This window comes from Podarcis erhardii, assembly GCF_964252035.2.
Source record: "Podarcis erhardii genome assembly, chromosome: 5".
In the NCBI taxonomy this organism is placed as follows: Eukaryota; Metazoa; Chordata; class Lepidosauria; order Squamata; family Lacertidae; genus Podarcis; species Podarcis erhardii.
In genome coordinates, this window is record NC_138509.1 from 92,715,181 (window position 1) to 92,736,146 (window position 20,966).

The 20,966-nt window shown below is 44.3% G+C and overlaps 1 protein-coding gene across 3 annotated transcripts; it reads right to left on the reverse strand.

Annotated features, from left to right (window-relative positions):
• Window positions 1–189: 189 nt before the first annotated feature.
• On the reverse strand, window positions 190–8,630 carry EIF4A2 (eukaryotic translation initiation factor 4A2). Of its 3 annotated transcripts, none has more exons than XR_014156665.1 (12): window positions 8,514–8,630; window positions 6,494–6,536; window positions 6,281–6,413; window positions 5,895–6,034; window positions 4,316–4,484; window positions 3,979–4,088; window positions 3,578–3,721; window positions 3,126–3,263; window positions 2,648–2,737; window positions 2,341–2,420; window positions 1,650–1,750; window positions 858–999 (listed from the first exon to the last, which is right to left on the reverse strand). XR_014156665.1 is itself a non-coding variant. In XM_081862035.1 (11 exons), the coding sequence occupies exons 1-11, from the start codon at window positions 8,540–8,542 to the stop codon at window positions 855–857; spliced, it is 1,221 nt and encodes a 406-aa protein (XP_081718161.1). In that variant the 5' UTR covers window positions 8,543–8,630; the 3' UTR covers window positions 190–854. The 3 variants fall into 3 exon arrangements, 1 of the variants encoding a protein (XP_081718161.1); XR_014156666.1 differs by having other exon boundaries at window positions 859–999; window positions 1,646–1,750; XM_081862035.1 differs by lacking the exon at window positions 1,650–1,750 and having other exon boundaries at window positions 190–999.
• Window positions 8,631–20,966: the final 12,336 nt, after the last annotated feature.

Here is a 20,966-nt window from a genome sequence, read left to right on the forward strand (position 1 = left end):
CAGAGTCTAACATCAATTTAGGCAGATACCATATTTTCTCAAATCTAATGCTCACTTTTGGCCAAATCACGTTGCAGAAAACAAGGTGTTAGACTCAAGCAAATATGGTAGTTTCCCTAGGGTAGAATGAAATATTGGTTCATTTAATGCAAGACTATGGGCACTTACCCAAAGAAACCTGCAGCTCAGTCAAGTGAATATATAAGCATTTTATTGAACATTCAAACTTCATTAAGACATGTGCAAATGGCAATTTTAATGGGTTTAACCCTAACTAAGACAATAGTAATGATTGCTTGCTGGGGTTTAGCAACAGGGTCCAGATCACACTTAACACTAATTAAATACTTTATTCAATAAATACATAGCAAACAAAAATGCATTTTTAATGCTCTTATAAAAGATTAGTCATTTTGAAAGGCCAATTTAGTCTATTATATAACTATAATATACAATAAAAGTAGGTATGCCAGTTTAACATAATTGGCTGATTTTATGCAGCACTTATACCTTTTAGTCCATAAGTAAATAATTAAATGAAAAAGAACATCTAGCACAACCACTTCTACAGAACTAGGAAATAAATTTCTAATAAAGAAAAAATTTACAGACCCCATGACTTTCCACCCAACCCCAACAGTCTAAAACCCTAAAGAGGAGAAAGCCAAAGGCTCTCCCCACAAAAGCTCACGACAAAATGTCGTTTCGCTTATCAAAAATCTGTATTTCTGATCCGTAATGAGCATTGAGACAAGATTCAATGTATCTCCCAAGAAAGAAGCACAATGCCCGTTGTGGATCACCTAGTCAGCAACAGCGAGCACTGCATTCCAAAAACATCTCAATCCCAGGGATTAAATGAGGTCAGCCACATTCATTGGCATTTCCTCCACTGTAGTATTGTAGAAAGTCTCAATATCCCGAAGGATCCGCTTGTCCTCCTCAGTGACAAAGTTTATAGCCACACCTTTCCTGCCAAAACGACCACCGCGGCCAATCCTGCACAGAACAGGGAAAAGAGTATGAAGATGCTACTTTTAAACTCATTTTAAATAGCCTGTTTCCAGGGACAAAAATTGTTTTAAGTGGTACTCACTGGAAGATTAATGTTGTCACACATTGTTGCGCTGTGCTATAGCACTGTTATTCTTTTGTGCCGAAAGCATATGCAAGATTTATTTTACTCTCTTGAGTACTGGCAGATACCAACTAAAGAAAGGTTTTGGCAGCACAGACAAGCCACATTATACCCAGCAAAACTTTACCTCCCCCACCCCCACCCCACTTCTGCATAACTCAGGCAAGTTATAAGCTCACTATCGGCTTTTGAACATGGACAGAGCTTGATGTCAGCCTACAAATTACAAACCTTTTTTTTTAACCGAAATTTTCCAAATCCAAATCCCTTGAAGCCAGACATTACATTTACTTCCTCAAAGACACAAATTTATTCAGTGGGAAAACTTACCACCACTTTTTGCAGAACCACCAGTTTTTGCAGTATCATTAACAGGGCACACTGGAGATATATAGGTTAACAAAAACAAAGCCCACAACTTCTGCTTTCACCTGACCAAGGTATTAAGAGCTTTTAAGACAAAACATAGCTCACAACAATCATTACAAAAGAAAAGTATATAAATACCAACTCGCTCTTTATTGAAACAGTGTGCCGCTTACGAATCCACGTCCTAAATTACGCCAACGTCGCTTCTGAGCACCATCCCGTCATCAACTGGGCTAGCGACTCCTGTATTTTTTTACATCAAGTAACAAGGTACAATTTACTTTGTTTAGGGGACAAAGCCACTATGATAGATAGCTAAGCTTAGGGAGATAAACTGAAAGCTATTAGAAGATACACCAGAGAAAGAATCCCACTGTAAGAAGAACCAAAGAGCAGCAGTGAAGGTATTGGCACAAAGAAACTTCCAATAAAGCAACAGAACAAGCTGAAAGAGGCAAAGTGTTTACTTCTAGGAAGGAAAACTAATAGCAACTTTGGAAACAACATAAACCTCTGCTTTCCTAATCACAATACAACAGTAGTAGTTCTTTAAAGAACTTTTGCAGACTCAACAACACATGCCACAGAACATTAATTCAGCAGCTCTATCCCGAAAGCCAATAATTAATTGCTGAGGTTCCAATACGAACAAGTTTTCCCACTGTTTTGTTTCATTGGCTAACAAAGAAGCTCTGCCCCTCCCATCCTCACAACACTATGTGTACGTACACACACACACTGTAGTATATGATGCAAGAAAGAAAGACAAGTATTTAGGGTGTGCAGATTCTGAAGAAGCTTCGGAATGGAAACTGAGTGGAAATTCAACTGACCTGTGAATGTAGTTCTCACGATTGGTCGGCAGATCGTAATTTATAACCAACGATACTTGCTGCACATCAATGCCACGAGCCTATAAACCCAAGTAATAAATTACTTTAAACACAAAGAAACTTCCCCCAGGGCATACTTATAGCTTTGTTGACCATGTTATAGTGATGAACTACAATAATGCAAGTCCATAGTGGAGCATGGTCTTTACTCTTCCAACAGCTTGAGTAGCTCAGGTTACAAGAACCTGCACCAAACAGAACAGCTTTGGGTAAGTTCGCACAAAAGGCAGGGACCATGGATACTTACCAATAAATCAGTAGTGATCAAGACACGGCTTGAACCTGACCTAAATTCTCTCATGATAACATCTCGCTCCTTCTGGTCCATGTCACCATGCTGTATGAATAATGAAAGCTTGTTAACCAACTTTTGAAGTATCTAAAGGCTTCAACTTATGGCCTTTTAAATATAAAATATTCAAAACTTTGCTAAACTATTCCTCTGGTAATTGAGGCATATTTCTTATCTGCAATAGTCAAGTATACTGGAAAATACAGAAGGGATGAAGAATGTAGCAGGTTTAAACCTCCGAGAATGTTGTTAAGCAAAAGAGAAACCTTGCTTCCAAGGGGTCTAGAAGTCTCTTCCAGTGCTCAAATTTCACCACTCAAGTGTGCAATACCATGCCATTAGGACTAGGAATGCCACTTACCATGACACTGCACCTTAGTATTTGCTTCTCAATTACCAGAGCATGCAATGCATCTTCAATACCAACACTTACCAGAGCAGAAACAGTGAAGTCTCGTGCATGCATTTTCTCTGTAAGCCAATCTACTTTCCTCCTTGTGTTAAGGAAAATAACAGCCTGCGTAATGGTCAGGGTTTCATACAAATCACAGAGAGTATCAAGCTTCCATTCCTGTAAAGTTAAGGAAATTGTCATGTACACACATGAGAGTTGCATGAGGTACATACAAAACTCCAAAGTAGAATCTTAAAGGGGACTTGTATTTCTAGACATTAAGTAGTGTTGCACCAAAACTCCAGACTAGGACACTGGACATTAAGAAAGAGGTCCACCCAAGTCTTTTACTGATCCAGTGCATTTGTTCTTCTTCTTGTGTGTACCGTGCTAGCATTACTACAGAAGCCAAGGCGTAACCCCAACTTCTGTGGTTTTAGCACAGTGCTTGTACAAGAAGTGCCTTCAAGATTATTAAACTTCCCCCTTACCTCTCTCTCCACATTAATGTAGAATTGTTTAATACCCTCAAGGGTCAATTCCTCTTTCTTCACAAGAATACGAATGGGATCTCTCATAAACTTTTTGGTCACTTCCAGCACATCCATTGGCATAGTGGCAGACAGCAACACAACCTGAACAGGAAAGGAGTGTTTCTTTTAAGTGGTTTGGTCTAAAATTGCTCAAGAAGCTGGTCAATGAGGAGCTAATGTATGAAACCAAGCGTCCCTGTCTGCCGTGGAATCAAAACAGACAAGGATAGAAAAGAGACAATTTTGCTTTGTGCAGGGGGAACGACAATACAGCACTACACAGCTACATTGTAACTTTACCTGCACTAGTACAACGCAGCCTAATTTAATGGCCATTGTTACTGCGATATTGCTTTTACCTGAATGTTTGTGCTCAATTTCTGAAAAATTTCATAGATTTGATCCTTAAATCCCCGGCTCAACATTTCATCTGCTTCATCCAATACAAACATTTTGATCCATTTAGGTGCTAGAACAAAAAGGAAACATTTTGGAAGCATTATAAGGGTTCTTTTAAACTACACTTTTGATTTCTTCTTCAGCAGGAAAAATCAATGCTAAACCACCCATCTTGCACATTCCTACGTCTGGAACTTCTGCCTATTCAGTTGAATAGTACACCTATTAAAGATATTTTAGTCACTGCTTGTTCAAACACATTCCCAGTAAGAGTTTAATTAGTACTTCACTACTTACACAGATAACGCCTGTTTAACATGTCAAACACACGTCCTGGAGTTCCCACCACAATATGGGGAGCTTCTGCTTGCAGCTTCTGCATCTCATTGCGAACATTTGTGCCACCAATGCAAGCATGACAAGTTGCACCCATATAATCGCCAAGAGCCAGAATAACCTTTTGGATCTGAAATAATATATCTCAATTAGAATGTTATTAAGCATTGCTCCACTTATTCACCAGCCACAGCTTCCCAATGAATCTATACTGTATGCAGTGACCAACACATGCAACTTGTAGTTGATTATTTTACATGCAGCTTGCAATGCCTTTCCTATCCACAAACGTTATCTCCATAAGAAATGTAATACATCTGAAGCTGGCCTCAGTCAGGTAGTCTACTACAGAGAAGTATTTGTTCTTCTACACTGAGGGAAGCCTTGGTTTTGCAAAGCAATATAAAGTACTCCCAATGTAGAATTGCTGATTAGTTTTGGTTGCACATTGGAACAGAAAATAGCTACTAGTCACCACACATGCAGAAGCATTGTAGTGCCTTTTAAAACTAGGATCTACCTGGGCCACATTGTTTCAGTGTACAACTTACAGTACAACTTTATGGTAACATTTAAATAAATGACCCTCAGAGATTAGAGGTGAAAACTTGGCAGGTTCTTTACAAATGTCCACCTATCGAGCTTGGTATATGCACTTAACTGCAAATTACCAGTTATAGGTAGCTTTCTTGACAATGCTATATTTAAAGCAGTTTAACTTAGGCAAAATCATCTAAACTGAAAAGTAACTGATGCTGTGTCAACCTATCCTAGACTCCTTTCCTTCCCTGAAGCAAGTTATGGATTGCTGTCAATGCTTAATTTCATTTCTAATATCCTGCTGTCCTCCACAAGAAATGATGTAAAATTCAACTCAAAAGTTCACTAGGATCTTCTTGTTGAACTGTATTAACAGCAAATGCATAGGTCCCACCCCCCTCCCCCTAAGTCACTTGGACAACTGTTTCAATTTTTTTTAAGTTGTTATGCACTCAGTCAAACTATAAAATTCTCCAGAAGTTGGTCTTAAACATTTATCGCAATATTGAAAGTCCTATTCAGAAGAACTAGAATTCAATGGAAGTGTGTAGTGCCACAAAAAGCTGTTCAAAACAGAAGATTTAAGAGACTGAAGCACACACAGTACAAATTACACACATACAGAGAAAAATCAACTGATCACATGCGCACTGCAGTTTCCATGTTGCACAACTGCATGCATTTTTTAAGAGTGCCTTTTTTTTTTACAAAGGCTTAAAATTCAGATTAAAATGTTTTAATATAATGGAGACTACTGGATATGCCCCTTCATCACTCCTACACAGCTGTTACCCAACTTCATCACAGCTTCAGAGGCCCACTGTCCCAGCTGACTTCTCTCCATGTATTTAAAGGAGCAAAGTTAGTGGGACAGAGACCTGTTTCCATTTTTATAACCCAGAGATAAGAAGTCACCCTGCAAGGAATGTTAACTGTCCTACAGTTGTGAAACCTGAAACCTACGCAACATGTAAGCAGCTTTTAACTACACTATCAATACCTGTTGAGCCAGTTCTCTGGTTGGGGCCAATACTAGTGCTTGGGTCTCCTTGAGATCAATCTCCAACTGTTGCAGGATGGAAATAGCAAATGTGGCTGTCTTGCCAGTACCTGACTGAGCTTGAGCAATCACATCATACCCTAAAAAAAGGATAGATATTTACTGCTCCCACACAACACATCAAGGATTCAGTTTAACTGTTATTTCCTTTTCAAGTGATCAGCAGTTACAAATTATCTCCATTTCAGGTCAGTCCCGAAAGATGGTATACCATCATCTCACTTTACAAGGAAAGATGTGTTTTACTTCCACCCCAAGGCTGGGAACTCAAGCCAAAGAACAGCACTTAGTACCTACCAATAATAAGCACATTACTAGTAGCTTACCTTTGATGCATGGAATAATGGCACGCTGCTGAATAGCTGAAGGTTTCTCAAAACCATATGCATAAATGCCCCTGAGGAGGGATTCTTTTAAGTTCATATCATCAAAATTGTCAACAATTTCATTCCAGTTGCTCTGCAAAAGAAAGAAAAAATGTTTTACTTCGCTCGTCATCCCTAGCAACATTTTAAAGGAACTATCAATGAAATACTAACCTCAATGACGCCATCGGGGTCCATTCCCTCTGGGCCATGGTCTCTGTTTAAATAAAAAAGCCAAAGCTGTCAGCCAAACCAGTAAGTTTCTAACTTCTATGGATGCAACCATATTAAATACTGATACAAATACTGTGATGAATTACTCCAGAGCACATCTACAAACAATGTTACAGCTGCCATCTCCCAACATAAGTTGGAAATCAACTTTTATTTAGAGCAGATAAGCTGAAATTGGTGACTAAATGAGGGCCAATAATTTAAATTGGTTTACTCTAAGCAACTTATTTGAATATCACCATTATTGAACTGCTCACTTTATTCAAAGTATTTTTAAAAATCATCTTTAAATCAAGGAATGCCATTTCAAAAGAATCAGGGATTTGGTTTTGTTCATTTTCCAAACCCTTCAGTATGTATATTTTGTAAGCATAAAATGGTAAGACCCAGATAAATGCACACTCAGAATTCAGGATGAGCACCCACATTTATTGCTTTGTCAGAAATGTACTTGGTGTACTGTGAAATGGAAATTTTTAGACCCAAGACTAACTTGTTAAGTCTTCACTCAACCTACTTTTCCACAAGGTGGTGAGCTACACCATTATACACTAAAGACTTGCTATATTTAAGTCTTTGTGATAAAGCGTAAATTCTTGATTTCTATTTAGACCAGAATCAAACACCAGTGGTACTCAGAAGTGAAATCTTTGTGTAGTATGATGCTGGCATGGCAATCACATGGCTACACACAGCACGTGCTGCATACAGGCCACCATCAGGAATACAAAGTCTAAGGAAATAGAAATAAACTAAGGAAAATTTGGTAGGCGTTTTTGTTTTTCGAAGCAAGCTAGAAGCAGATTGCAGTCTACTTCTCACATGTTACCTGCCACCTCAAAAAAATGCTCAGAGGTTGCTTCACTGTTGCAAACAGTTTGTCCCCGCCATTTTAGGTTGAGCAGATCCAGATCACCCCCCACCGCAATCCAGATCTACAGCCCCGGCTATAGTAAGTTAAAGTCGTTTTAAGTCGTTTTCTATGTTAATTTCACATCACCAATATGCATTGATTAAGGAGGAATCTTTTTTGGGGGGTGGGGGAGAAAGACATTTTCGCGTTAAAGTGAAACCCTGGCCTACACGCGGAAGAGAAGCTGCTCCATTTATCTTCAGTCAGCACAGGCTGCAATGTAAGGAAAGCTGGTTTTGACAAGCACCTTACAATGCCTGCAAGGCGGTGTGCGAAGAGAGGGAGGGGGAGTTAAGAAAAATGAAGGCAGGGCACGTGCCGCGTTATCAGCAGCGAGACCCACCCTCCACCCGCGCCTTCCCGTCCCCGTCCTTCTCGTGCTCAGCCCTCTCGCCGAAATCTCGCGAGAACCCCGCCCCTGAGCCTCGACTGCGCAAGCCGAGGACACGCCGGGGACTGGCGAGGCCGCCGACGGACGAGAACAGCTTGCGAGCCGCACCCCTCCCGACCTTGTCTCCCCCCCTTTCGATCGAGTGGAAATGGAATCTTCCGAAGCAGGCGCGCTCGGGGAGGCAGCCTCTTGGACGAAACCACGCGGCCTCCCTGAAAAAAAGGGGGGAGGCCCGTCCCCCGATGCGGCGCAGCTGAGACTCGGGGGGGGGGGGGGAAGGCACCAATCATGAAAGCGAGATTTGGGGGGGGGGGAACCAACCGTTTCGGGCTGTACTATCCGAGGCATTTACAGAGGGAAAGGCGGGGAAAGGCGGCCCCGTGAGAGGGAGGCAGATGTCTATTGAGACGTTTTAAGAGCGGGGCCTCGATCTACGGAGCGAGGGGAGGGCGAAGAGGACGGCAGCCGCAGCGGCCTTGAGAGGCAGCGCGGCGACCATGGCGCGTCCCTCTCGCCGCCCCGCTTGTCCAACGTCACGGCCCTCGAAAGCGCTTCTCCCGTCACTCTCGACGCCTCCGCTTCGAGCCTTAAATAGCCCGACGCCGCCCTCGGCACGCAGGGCCGCGCCTCCCCTTTCCCCGCGCGCCACACTTTACCTGCCGTAATCCGCGGAGCCGCCTGACATATTCCGATAGCCACCGCTCTGCTCAACTGAAAAGGCAGCGCCTCCGCGGCGCCGGCTTTATATAGCCTTCCCGTTGGCCGGGACTACTTTTACTCCCCCTTCCTCCTGCAGCGGAGGGATATGGACAGCAACTTGCGGTGCGGCGTGGGAGGGGGGGAGGGAGAGCGAGAGCAAGCCCACCACAGAACCAGGCATTTCCTCCCACCTGCTGGTCCCGAGAAGGACCAGTCGTTTTGTACGTTTTCCCCAACCCCCATTAATGAAGACTAACGAGGGTTCTGGCTTTTTCAAGCAGGAAAACGGAGAGACCTTGTGTGGGACTACTTTACGTTGTGAGTCGCGGAGGGATATTGCAGCAGTTGAGGAGACCGACTGCGTCCCGCTTTTTCCCCCTCCCCCTCCTCCCGCCACCCCGAGGCTTGTAAACGGGGTTTCCGAGTTCGCCCCTGCCCCGGCGGGGAAGGCGGCTGGGTTGAAATCGTAGTGGGGAGGAGCAATGAAGGGAGTGCGAGAGGGGAGACTTAGTGGCGGCGGCTGCTGCTGCTGCTGCTTCAGGACGGGGCAGAGAATGGGGGAGGGGAAGTTAGTTGTAAGGTCAAGAAGGGGGTGGGGGAGGGAAAACCAGGGGGCGTTGGGCGATAAATGAGGAATAAGAGGAAAAGGGCGCCGGTGAAATCGGTGTGAGGAGAAACTGTAAAATGGGTGCAAGACGGGCGGGCTAGGGCATCCATGAGGGGAAGTAAGAAATGGAGTGACCAGGAGAGCGGGAGAATTGGAGTCGAGAAGGGGGAAGAGACGAGAAATAAGGCACCTGAAACAAGCCTGATCTTGATATATATATCAAAACGACCTTGACAGATTAGAGAACTGGGCCAAAACAAACAAGATGAATTTTAACAGGGAGAAATGTAAAGTATTGGACTTGGGCAAAAAAAATGAGAGGCACAAATACAAGATGGGTGACACCTGGCTTGAGAGCAGTACATGTGAAAAGGATCTAGGAGTCTTGGTTGACCACAAACTTGACATGAGCCAACAGTGTGACGCGGCAGCTAAAAAAGCCAATGCAATTCTGGGCTGCATCAATAGGAGTATAGCATCTAGATCAAGGGAAGTAATAGTGCCACTGTATTCTGCTCTGGTCAGACCTCACCTGGAGTACTGTGTCCAGTTCTGGGCACCACAGTTCAAGAAGGACACTGACAAACTGGAACGTGTCCAGAGGAGGGCAACCAAAATGGTCAAAGGCCTGGAAACGATGCCTTATGAGGAACGGCTAAGGGAGCTGGGCATGTTTAGCCTGGAGAAGAGGAGGTTAAGGGGTGATATGATAGCCATGTTCAAATATATAAAAGGATGTCACATAGAGGAGGGAGAAAGGTTGTTTTCTGCTGCTCCAGAGAAGCGGACACAGAGCAATGGATCCAAACTACAAGAAAGAAGATTCCACCTAAACATTAGGAGGAACTTCCTGACAGTGAGAGCTGTTCGACAGTGGAATTTGCTGCCAAGGAGTGTGGTGGAGTCTCCTTCTTTGGAGGTCTTTAAGCAGAGGCTTGACAACCATATGTCAGGAGTACTCTGATGGCGTTTCCTGCTTGGCAGGGGGTTGGACTCAATGGCCCTTGTGGTCTCTTCCAACTCTATGATTCTATGATTCTATAATCAAGATCAGGCTTGTTTCATATATATATATATTCCTCCATGGAGTTGAAGGTGTGCTACAAGGAGGTCTCCCATCCAGGCAGAGACCGGACTCAAGATCTGGCTTGCTTCAGCAAAAGTGGCTGCTTATGTGCCTTATTCCTCCTCTCTTCCCCCTTCTTCGCTCCAATTCTGCCCCTTTCCCGGCCACTCCATCTCTTACTTACATCTATCTATAACCTGATTTCCTTCTTTGTTCCTCTTTCTTACACTTCCCTGGCACCCAGAATCCATTGAACACCTTCTGGCCCAGTTTCCACCACTTGCTATCCTCTACAGTTGTCTTCTTCTTTGCGTTTATATACCACCCTTATCTTCACAGAAGCTCAAGGTGGTGTGCATGGTTCTCCCCATTTCACCCCCCACAACACCCCTGCGAGGTAGAATAGGCTAAGAGATGGTGTCTGGTCCAAGGTCACCCAGTGAGTTCCAGACTCTGGTCTCCCAGGTCGTAGTCCAGCACCTAGGCTACACTGCTGGCTCCTACTGCTGAGACCCTTCCTGACCGCAGACTGTCTTGCCAGAGTGGTGCATGCTCTAGTTATCTCCCGCTTGGACTACTGCAGTGCGCTCTACGTGGGGCTACCTTTGAAGGTGACCCGGAAACTGCAATTAATCCAGCTAGACTGGTGACTGGGAGTGGCCGCCGGGACCACATAACACCGGTCCTGAGAGATCTGCATTGGCTCCCAGTACATTTCTGAGTACAATTCAAAGTGTTGGTGCTGACCTTTAAAGCCCTAAACGGCCTCGGTCCTGTATCCCTGAAGGAGCGTCTCCACCCCCATTGTCCAGCCCAGACACTGAGATCCAGCTCCGAGGGCCTTCTGGCGGTTCCCTCATTGCGAGAAGTGAGGTTACAGGGAACCAGGCAGAGGGCCTTCTCAGTCATGGCGCCCGCCCTGTGGAACGCCCTCCCTTCAGATGTGAAGGAAATAAGTAGCTATCTTATCTTTAAAAGACATCTGAAGGCAGCCCTGTTTAGGGAAGTTTTTAATATTTGTATTGTTTTTAACACTTGATTGGAAGCCGCCCAGAGTGGCTGGGGAAACTCAGCCAGATGGACAGGGTATTAATAATAATAATAATAATAATTTAAAAAAAAAAGTAAATGACAGTTGGTACCTGGAAGGTCCTGATTCATATCTCACTTGGAGCACAAGCTCCTTTGGCAACGCTGTTCTTGCTCTACCTGCCTCAACTCTCCTGCCTGCAGTAGGGGATTATTCAGGTTACCTATCTTGCAGGGCTCAGTGGAGCACTTTGAAAACTTGTTTAAAGCAGCATCGAGCACATGCTCTCATAATTCAAAATGATAGAGCTGGGAAAGATTTGTAGCCACTGCCAGTGAACGTAAAGCAAGACAATACTGGCCTAAATGGTGCGGCCGTGTAAAGCAGTTTAAGGAACACCATTGCAGACCACGGCAACTTAGTATGTAAAATTAGATTGTTCATTAGTATGAGATTGCAGCTTTAAAGCTGATGGGTGTGTTGTTTGCCAGAAGCTACTTTATCCTAGGCCATACCGGATCATTGATCAGATTGTCTACTCTGACTGCCAGCAATTCTCCAGAGCCTCAGGCAGAGCTTATTCCCAGCCCTGTTTCCTCACCCTGTGATGCTCAGCTAGAGCTACTAGGCACCAAACCTGGCTTATTCTGCATGCATTCCACCACACGTTGGGCCCTTTCTAGTCTTTACAGCTGGATTTATCTGGCAAGCTCGCCACCATTACCGTCCACATAGACACTGCATACCATTTAGGTCTGATTTTACCCATTTTTGAAGCAACACAGTTATTCTGGAAAGCTTGCTGCCTTGAAAATAAATGAACCAGGAGTAAACCTGAAGCAGTACGTTAGCTTCGGGTCAGTTGCTGCAATAGCCACATGCTAATGCTGCAATTTCAGTAGCTGTCTGTAAAAGAACAGCTTCAGTCTGCCCACTGTGGTGCTATGATCAGAAAGAGTAGAAGCATCTCCTCAGGCTGTCAGCTGAGCAAACAACTCCAAACAGCTGAAGCTGTCCAAGCAAAATAGTACAAGAGGAAATAGGTTTGAAAGAAAAACACTAAGTTAAGTCCAGGGATTTATGTGGGCCAAGGGGCCAATTGGTCATTGTACCACCAATATCCAGGGCTCAATATGTTAATTTATTTTTTGTCAGAGGTATACAAATTGTCAAGTATATAAAGGATGACAACCTCTTTGGTGAGATTATGGACCTTAATGCCAATACTATACTGGACAAGGGCTGTTTGTTATTACTGTCTGGACTGCAGGGGGACTTTTTTTTTTTAAGCCTAGTCCTTGAGTTGGGGTGTGGAACCATCTCAAAGAAGCATCTCAGTCACCCAAGTAATTCTGTGGGAAGCTAGCAGGAGAAATTTCAGATAGGATCTCACAAAGAGAAACATGAAATATATATATATATTGCTCTGCCCTCATAAAATCTGTTGGGAAGATGGCCTTCCGTTCTAGAGGAGAAGAGCTTTCTCCAACATTTTAGTACAGTTTTTCAACGCCCAGCAAACAGAGATCATAGAATCACAAAACTAGAATTGGAAAGGACCACAAGGGTCATCTGTTCCAACCTCTTGCAATGCAGGAATCTTTTGCTCAATGTGGGGCTTGAACCCACAGCCCTGAGATTGAGAGTCCCATACTCTACCAACTTACATCTTGAATGGGAAAGTGATACACAGTGCTCAATGGGAGGAAATGTGCACATGTTTGAGTGCAGAGTTTGCCCTTCAGGCTGCCCAGAGATAGACGGAGCTGAAGCAGGTGATAGCTGCTGATAAACTTCTGAAATTGTGTTGCATTAACATTTCATTTACAGTGCACTGTATTTCATTTCACATACAACACTTGGTGAAAGCCAGAATGTAACGGGAATGGTTTCTTCACACTCACAAGGAAGATTATTTATCCTGTATTCTTAGCTGCTTAGAAAAATTCTCAGAGTTTCAATAACAGCTTGCAATGTGGCTTGAAAGAATGTCTATTCAGTTGGGAGGAAAGGAAGAGGCTCCATTGCATGCCTAAGGATGTTATTGTGCTCTCTGAATAATACCTAAAACCTACATGCTCCGAAATTGATCTTATACAGGTTACCAGTTTCTAGTTCCTCATTCCAAAATGCACACTTCACTGCCATGTCTTTCCTCCAACAAGAGTTCCAAATGCAACCCAACCCTACCCTACAATGGAGGGGTTCCCAACATTACACCCCAAGAAGATATTGCTTCCTCCACAGGTGCAACTTAGGATCCAAACAAACATCAGCCATCATGCCATGCCTCCTGCCTTTCTACTTCCCCATCACATAACTCCTGCCCCAAGCTTCTAGCTCATACCACTTTATCTGTGGAGTGAAAGACCCCACGTATTTTGCTGTCTCACACAGGGTTCCCTCTGGTTTTTGTGTCATCCTAATGGCCAGTCCCCAGGCTATCACCTCACATAGGAGGCCAGCCTGGCTTAATTACCACTTAACACATGCTGATTCCAAAGGATTAGCATGGTCTAGCACACAGCTTAATACACAAGGGTCTGGCCTACAACACATGCTCAAATGGTGGCCATATTTTATTCCCCTTGTTTAGGAAAGGCATTGTGATCTGGATCCAAAACCCCAAAACTGGTTCAGGGTGCCTGATACAGACCCATCTCTATCCAGTTCTCAGAGGCTTCAACCTGGGAACGCAGCCCATCTAGGAGAAGGAAAACTCTCCACTACACAAATCTGGAGTGGTGTCCCTAAGACAGTTGTACGCCTCCTTCTGGCAACTTCTGCAGCCAAGCTGGTGCCAAATGTATTGCTCTGCTTTCGTTCAGACCACGTCAGTGAGGCCCAGAGGGGGGTCTTGTCATCTGGGTAGCCCAGGACCTCCATACACGCTGCTCAGGCATTCGCCCCAAGTTGACTTCACCCCCAGAGGTGCACTCCATTTGTCTCGAGATAGATGGATGCCAACAAGTGTTACAGCTTTAACAACTGCGTTTATTTTATATAATCTAAAACAAATGATAGTTTTCCTAGGGAAGAATAAAGCGAGCATCCTGAGAGAAGAAAAAAAGAATAAGCAAATTTTGCAGTTTTGTGGAAACTATTTGCAGTAGAAAGGCGCACTGGAACCGTGTCTTTTTAATATTACAGCGTGCAAACAAGCAATTCCTTTGCATGCTAATGGCAGCGCATAAACATGAACAGAGGAGGGAAATGCTGCCTCAGAAGTGCTGTTGCCATAGCGCTGCTTCGGAAAGGGGGAAAAATCATCTCAGCCTGGATTTCTTCCCCTGGGGAAGCCACATAAGAAGAGGGCACAATGAAAACTCCGAGGCAGCAGCAGCAGCGAGGAGTTGAGAGAGAAACAAAATCTACGACCTCGCTGCTGTCTAAAAAAGGGAAACGGCATGTTAGAGAAAAGGAACTGATGACCAACAGATTCTTTTTTAGTTCAGCTGCACAGGGCTGCAAAGAATTTTGAGCAAGCAAGTTGGGCAGCACTCCGCTTTGCCGACGAAACACCGCAATTAAGGAACGAGCCACTTTGGTGAAAATTTCCAGAAGCTCTTTGCTGCTGTGGGATCTGTCTTGTTGGCTGTTGCAGAAGCCTCCCTGGTCAGAGGGCAACTGAAACTTGAAAGCTATTCAAGTACAGCATGTCTGGCCGGCAGCGAGGAGAACGAGAAAGGACTGCTAAATATACCTGGGTTGACTTCATTGGGCAAAAGCTCGGACTTGCGCAGGACTTGGGGAGAATTTGTTCATGTCTGCCAATACTCGGAGTCACCCTTTACGCCACCTGATATGGGTCAAGGGGGAACATGCAACCACAAGAAGAGCCCTGCAGGGTCAGAATCAAAGACTCATCTACTGAGGCATATTTACAGCCATCATTTGCACCACGAAACATTTTGAAGTTCTGCCTCCCCAAATATTTTCACCTCAGTTGGAGAAAGCAATGAAATCTTGCAAGCAGAATGAGGCCAGGACGCTGTGGGGAGGGCGAAAATGACATATGCAAGCCTATATCTCTTCAGGTGGCATTCTGTGTATTTGTGCCTGTCGTATTTTGATGAAAATCCTATACTGGAAAATGCGAGTCATCTCCACAAACACAGACAGAAGCTTACAGTGCTCCCCCCCCCCTTTTTTGCTGTTGCTGAAATCTCCAGAGCCGCTTATCCCTGACCTCCCCCCCCCCCCGCCCTGCCCGCCATGCACACTGCAGTTTTCTCTTTTTGTCACTTTTGCAATGTTTTTGACACTAGCTTAGCTCTGCATCTACCGCTTCCTGGCAGTGATGTGCTGGCGATTAGGAGAAAAATAAGAAAGCAGGTTTTCTTCTTCAAACTTTAAAATTCCAGGAATCTCTTTCCACATCACTATGCCTGCCATGGGATCCCTGTGAATTCTAGAGACTTCTGGGGCAAGTCCTAGATGAGGGACGTGCCCCATTCACACAGGGTGTTTTCCTGGCCTCGAGCGTTGTGGCTTCCTCAAGTTGGCAGAGAGGGTTGCCTGATCCTCTTCCCATGGCTGTACATTGCAGAGGAAGATTGCGTGTCAAGACCCCGCAGTCACCCCCTCATTGGGAAATAACTCACACAAGGACACGGATATTAGGTTTATGTTATTGGGCAAATCTGGCCACAACTTTATTGAATTATAGAATGTGAGCGGTATTGGCTTAGGCATTGATTGGACCCAACTATATCTGACTCCTGCCTGATGCACAGGAAGTACGGTAAGGGTAAACCACTGGTAGGGGGAGCCCTATTGATGCAGACCAACTCGACCTCCCCCTGGTGTTCCCGTCGGGGTCGTGTCATGGCCCTAGACCCCGACCCCGGATTCCTTTAACGGAATACTCTTAAGCTTGGAGGGGCAGGTGATGACCAACACCTCCCCTCCCCCACACAAGGTCAAACAATGCCTAACCACAACCCTAACAAAGTTGTGACGATTGCTACGAGGTAGGCGAAAACCAAGTGGCCAGTGCCAATTTGCCAAGTGGAAAAATTCCTACCAGGCCCCTCAACGGCGACCAACCGAGGTCCATAACAAGGCCAGTGCCTAGACCTTTCAAAATAGGGAGGGAGGGCGGGTGATTGAGGAAGTGAACCAAAGAGGAAGCCCTCTGGGCTTGCTCCTCTGTTTAAACGGACCTGGCCATGCCCCCCCGGCCAGCGGATTGGCTGGCCGGGCTCTGACGTGGCCAGGATCCCCCAGGCAATGGGGGACAAAGTCCCCCGCCTCCGGTGGGGAGTGGGTGGCCACGCGGTCCACCGCAACTCCTCCGCACTGGGAAGTGGAGCGGATTTATGGGAAGGGGGCAGAACTCAGGAGCATAGCAAACTGCCTTCCGTACGCCAAAAAAACCCAGGCAATGTCATGTCAATGTGGCATTTCTGTCTGCCATCATGATTCAAAACAGCACCTGGCATCCAAACATTGATGTAGACCACTGCCCCCCCCCACTGGAAACCTTTGCACCAAGTTGATATCTGGAGAGGTGGCTGGACCTATGCCAAAAAATGGGCAATGCCATGCCAAAGTCGCATCTGGGCTGCCATCATGATTCAAAATGGCTCCCGGCATCAAAAAATCAACAGAGATTGCCGCCCCCCACCTCAGGAACCCTCTTGCTGAGTTTGTGGTGATATTTTGACAGAGAACAAATGGAAACTCCTGCAGCCAAGCCTTGGAAGCCCCATCGGATGTTTGGCTTCCAAAAATAGTTTGCAAACCGGAACAGTTACTTCTGAGTTTGTGATGTCCGGGAGCCAAAATATTCAGGAACTAAGCTGTTCGAAAACCAAGGTACGACTGTACTTGGTGTAAGACAGCTTCTTATGTTCCTCTATTCTGTTAGGATAGGTGAAGTTAGCTATGCTAATCTCTCCTGGCAAGCTCTTGTCTGTTTATTGCCCTTAACTAATCAAAACCAAGTTACTAGATCTCAAGCTTTCTTGGAAGCCAGCCCTTTCCCTTAATCTCAGATGTATTGGATGCCTTTGCAACAGAGTGAGAGGAACTACCCTGCTTATACTCAGAGCCACACTTTTAATTATTAAATCAGATGCTCAACAACTCAAGCTTTGCTGAATCAGATTTCTTTTCTTTTGCCGTTTTCTAGTTTGCAATTATTCTTTCAAACCAAGTCCCCGCCCCCAGCCTGTTTACTGTGGCAGATGTTCCCATTCCTTTGCGAAGGAAGACCTTATAATCCTTGAAAGGCTGAGCGCCTTCTCCGACATTCAGCAAAGCATTTAATGCAGCCAGTCTGTGTCCCTTGAATAGTTCTTGAATAGCAACTTAAAAAGGGGAGTGTGTGTGTGTGTGTGTGTGTGTGAGAGAGAGAGAGAGAGAGAGAGAGAGAGAGAAATTGTCCTCATTGGGCTGTGTGAGCCAAAAAGATGCCCTCTATTTCTCATCCTTGAATGGCCTTGTCAGCTCACTGTCTCGATTTTCTGCATTGCCCAAGCGATTTTGCTTTTTCTAGGCTGGAGTTGTCTTTGACAGCAAAGTTTTCTTGGGGTCGGCCAGGGAGTCAATTTTGGGGGAGGCAGGGAATGTTTGGGGGAGTTGTTTTGTTCATGTCTTTAACCCGTGACCTCTTGCCAGGAAAGAATCTGTTTGGAATGTTTTTAAATTGTTATTTTGCAGGGGGCTTTTATAAGGCAGCTTCTTGCAGGCTGTTCAGAAGCACCGAAATGCATTTTGTAGCAGGAGTTGACACTTAAGCAATCAGAATAGCCTGCTTAATAGCAGTTGAAACGGTGGCCTTGCAACTCATGGAATAGCAACATCTCTCTCTGCGTGTGTATTTTACCTTCTTCTAGGATTAATTAATTTGGCGCAATCAACAAGCCCATTTGTACTTCAGTTGAAAGGGTGGGAAAATGCAGCCTTTCATCACCCTGACAGTGAGGGTGATGAGCTCTGCAAATTAAAAGGGTAACTAATTTGGTGTTAAGTAATCTTGTATGCCCACTTTGAGGACTTGGCTATTCAAATCAGGAGCTGAGGCACAAGGCAGTAGTCAGGAGGAAAGAGTAAGTCAGTTGAGAAGCAAGCCCAAAGTCTGCTTTTGTTGCTGCTTTTTAAATGAATATTTTGTACCATTTTATGTAAACTGCTTAGAGACTTTTAAAAAAGTGACTGGTATGTAAATCTTGCTAAACAGAAATAAAGGTCAGGTCCAGGGAACAAGATCTTTTCAGCACAAGGAGAGAGCTTTGTTGTTTTCCAGGCCTTTTAATTGAGGTAGTTTAGGCTTTTAATTCTTAAATCTGTTTTTTTATTGAGGGGGAGGCAAGTGAGTTCTATTTTATCATATTTATGTGATTCCCCCTCTTTTTCATTGTTTTATGTTTTCCTTTGTACTTCAGTGGCTTTTTAAGGAACTTATTTTACTTATTTATTGCAACCTGTCCAGAGAACCTTGTAGAATTGGAAAAGACCACAAGGGTCATCTAGTCCAACCCCCTGCCATGAAGGAATATTTTGCGCCATGTGGGTCTCACTCACGACCCTGAGATTAAGCGTCTTATACTCTACCTACTGAGCCAACCCAGCAATGTCAAAATAAAGTCAGATAGCCATCCGTCCTACATTCCAGAGGACAGCATCCTATTTGATGGGCTTTCTGGTTCAAGTACAAGTTTAGAGAACCAGAAGAAGGGAGAGCAGGGTGGCATGGGGGAGGGGCTTGAAGTTGTCAATCAAATGGAAGCACTTGGGTAGCACACTGAGCAGATGCACTCAGGTCACCTGGTTACAGGCTTCCCCCATTATGGAGAGATGTACCATATTTTTCGCTCTATAAGACGCACCAGACCACAAGACGCACCTAGTTTTTGGAGAAGGAAAACAAGAAAAAAATATATTCTGAATCTCAGAAGCCAGAACAGCAAGAGGGATCACTGCGCAGTGAAAGCAGCAATCCCTCTTGCTGTTCTGGCTTCTGGGATAGCTGCGCAGCCTGCATTCGCTCCATAAGACGCACACACATTTCCCCTTACTTTTTAGGAGGGAAAAAGTGAGTCTTATAGAGCAAAAAATACGGTATTTCTGTTTATGGAGAGTTGTATTTCCCAGAAATGGAAACAAGAAGAAATTCCGATGAAAGAAGAATGACAGATGAAATTAATGGACTATGCAGATTTGGACAAAATGACAGGAAGCATTCGAAACCTGCGGGACTAGAGTTTTACAGAAGATTGGAAGAAGTATATGAATTATTTGAAGAGCAACTGTAATCAACAAATTACGCTAGTAGGACTACGATAAGTTTAGTAAGGAGAAATATATGAAGTGTTACAAGGTAGAAAAAGATCAGAGATATTGGTTATGAGTTTGAAATGTAATAAGGAAGATAAGAAATGCATACTAAGAGATTAGATTGGAAAATTTTCAGACAGGATTGATGGAAGTCAAAAATTTGAATAAGATGTAAAAGTATGTTTAATTACTGTTGAAAATGATATGTTTTTTTTAAAAAAACTAATTAAAAATTATATTTGAAAAGGGATGTATTTCTGTTTAAATTTCAGCAACTCTAAATGTGCATCCAGACATATAAATTGGCGCATGCAAATGTTATGCAGATGTGTGCCCTCTTTTTTTGATGCTGCATATTTCCTCTCTCTTTTTTTGCCAATGGATATTTCTTCCCCCAACGGAGCAACAGTCCCTCCTCCTATTTCTTCCAAGCTCTTTTAAAGATCCAAAGGCTGTTAACTTGCTCTGAAGTTCTGAAGCTGAGCTTAGGCTTCAGATGGCATCTCCATCTCCCCTTGTTTACAGAAGGCAATTTTGCTGCTGCGGGACCTTTTGTCGGGTTTCCATTTCGTAAAATGGCTTGCAGGTCAGGAATTTGATGCTTTGTCAATAACTGGCAGGGCCAGCTCTTGCTGGGAAGCTCCAGAGTCACAGAGGTGGCGGTATACCATTTTGCTTTTTCCAATTCTCCATCTCTGGCTGCTGACACATCATAAGTTTAAAGCACCCTCCCAAAATTTTTTTCCTGGGAGCTGTAGTTTCCTAAGGGGGAAGGGTATTGTACATTTGTAAGGGGTAAAATGCAGTTGGAAGGATTCCTCTCTCTCTCTCTCTCTCCCTCCTTATCTCCTTCTGTGTGTCTCTCTCTGTGTGTGTGCTTTATCAATCAATCAATGTTTTTTTACAGCAAACAGCCAACATATTTAAACCAGAATGTCTACATAATTCTCTACATAAACAATAAATACGATCAATCTGGGGTTTAACAACCAGTATACTAATTAAGTGTACTTAAAATACATGCATGGGACACTGGTGGCGCTGTGGTCTAAACAACTGAGCCTTGGGCTTGCTGATCGGAAGGTTGGTGGTTTGAATCCCTGCGACGGGGTGAGCTCCCGTTGCTTGGTCGCAGTTCCTGCCAACCTAGCAGTTCGAAAGCACGTCAAAGTGCAAGTAGATAAATAGGTACAACTCTGGCGGGAAGGTAAATGGTGTTTCTGTGTGCTGCTCTAGTTCACCAGAAGCGGCTTAGTCATGCTGGCCACATGACCCAGAAGCTGTACGGCGGCTCCCTCGGCCAATAAAGCAAGATGAGCGCCGCAACCCCAGAGTCGTTCGCTACTGGACTTAACAGTCAGGGGTCCTTTACCTTTACCTTTAAAATACATAACCAGAGGAATAAAACACCAAGCAAGTTTAAA

Bases quoted from the DNA above. Each gene is read 5' to 3' on its own strand.
- EIF4A2 (XM_081862035.1), bottom strand. From the start codon at position 8,542: ATGTCAGGCGGCTCCGCGGATTACGGCAG. The intron at 6,035-6,280 runs GTAAGCTACTAG...TCCTTTTTTTAG, and splicing joins CATTATTCCATGCATCAAAG to GGTATGATGTGATTGCTCAA. The intron at 2,421-2,647 runs GTAAGTATCCAT...TTGGGTTTATAG, and splicing joins TGATCACTACTGATTTATTG to GCTCGTGGCATTGATGTGCA.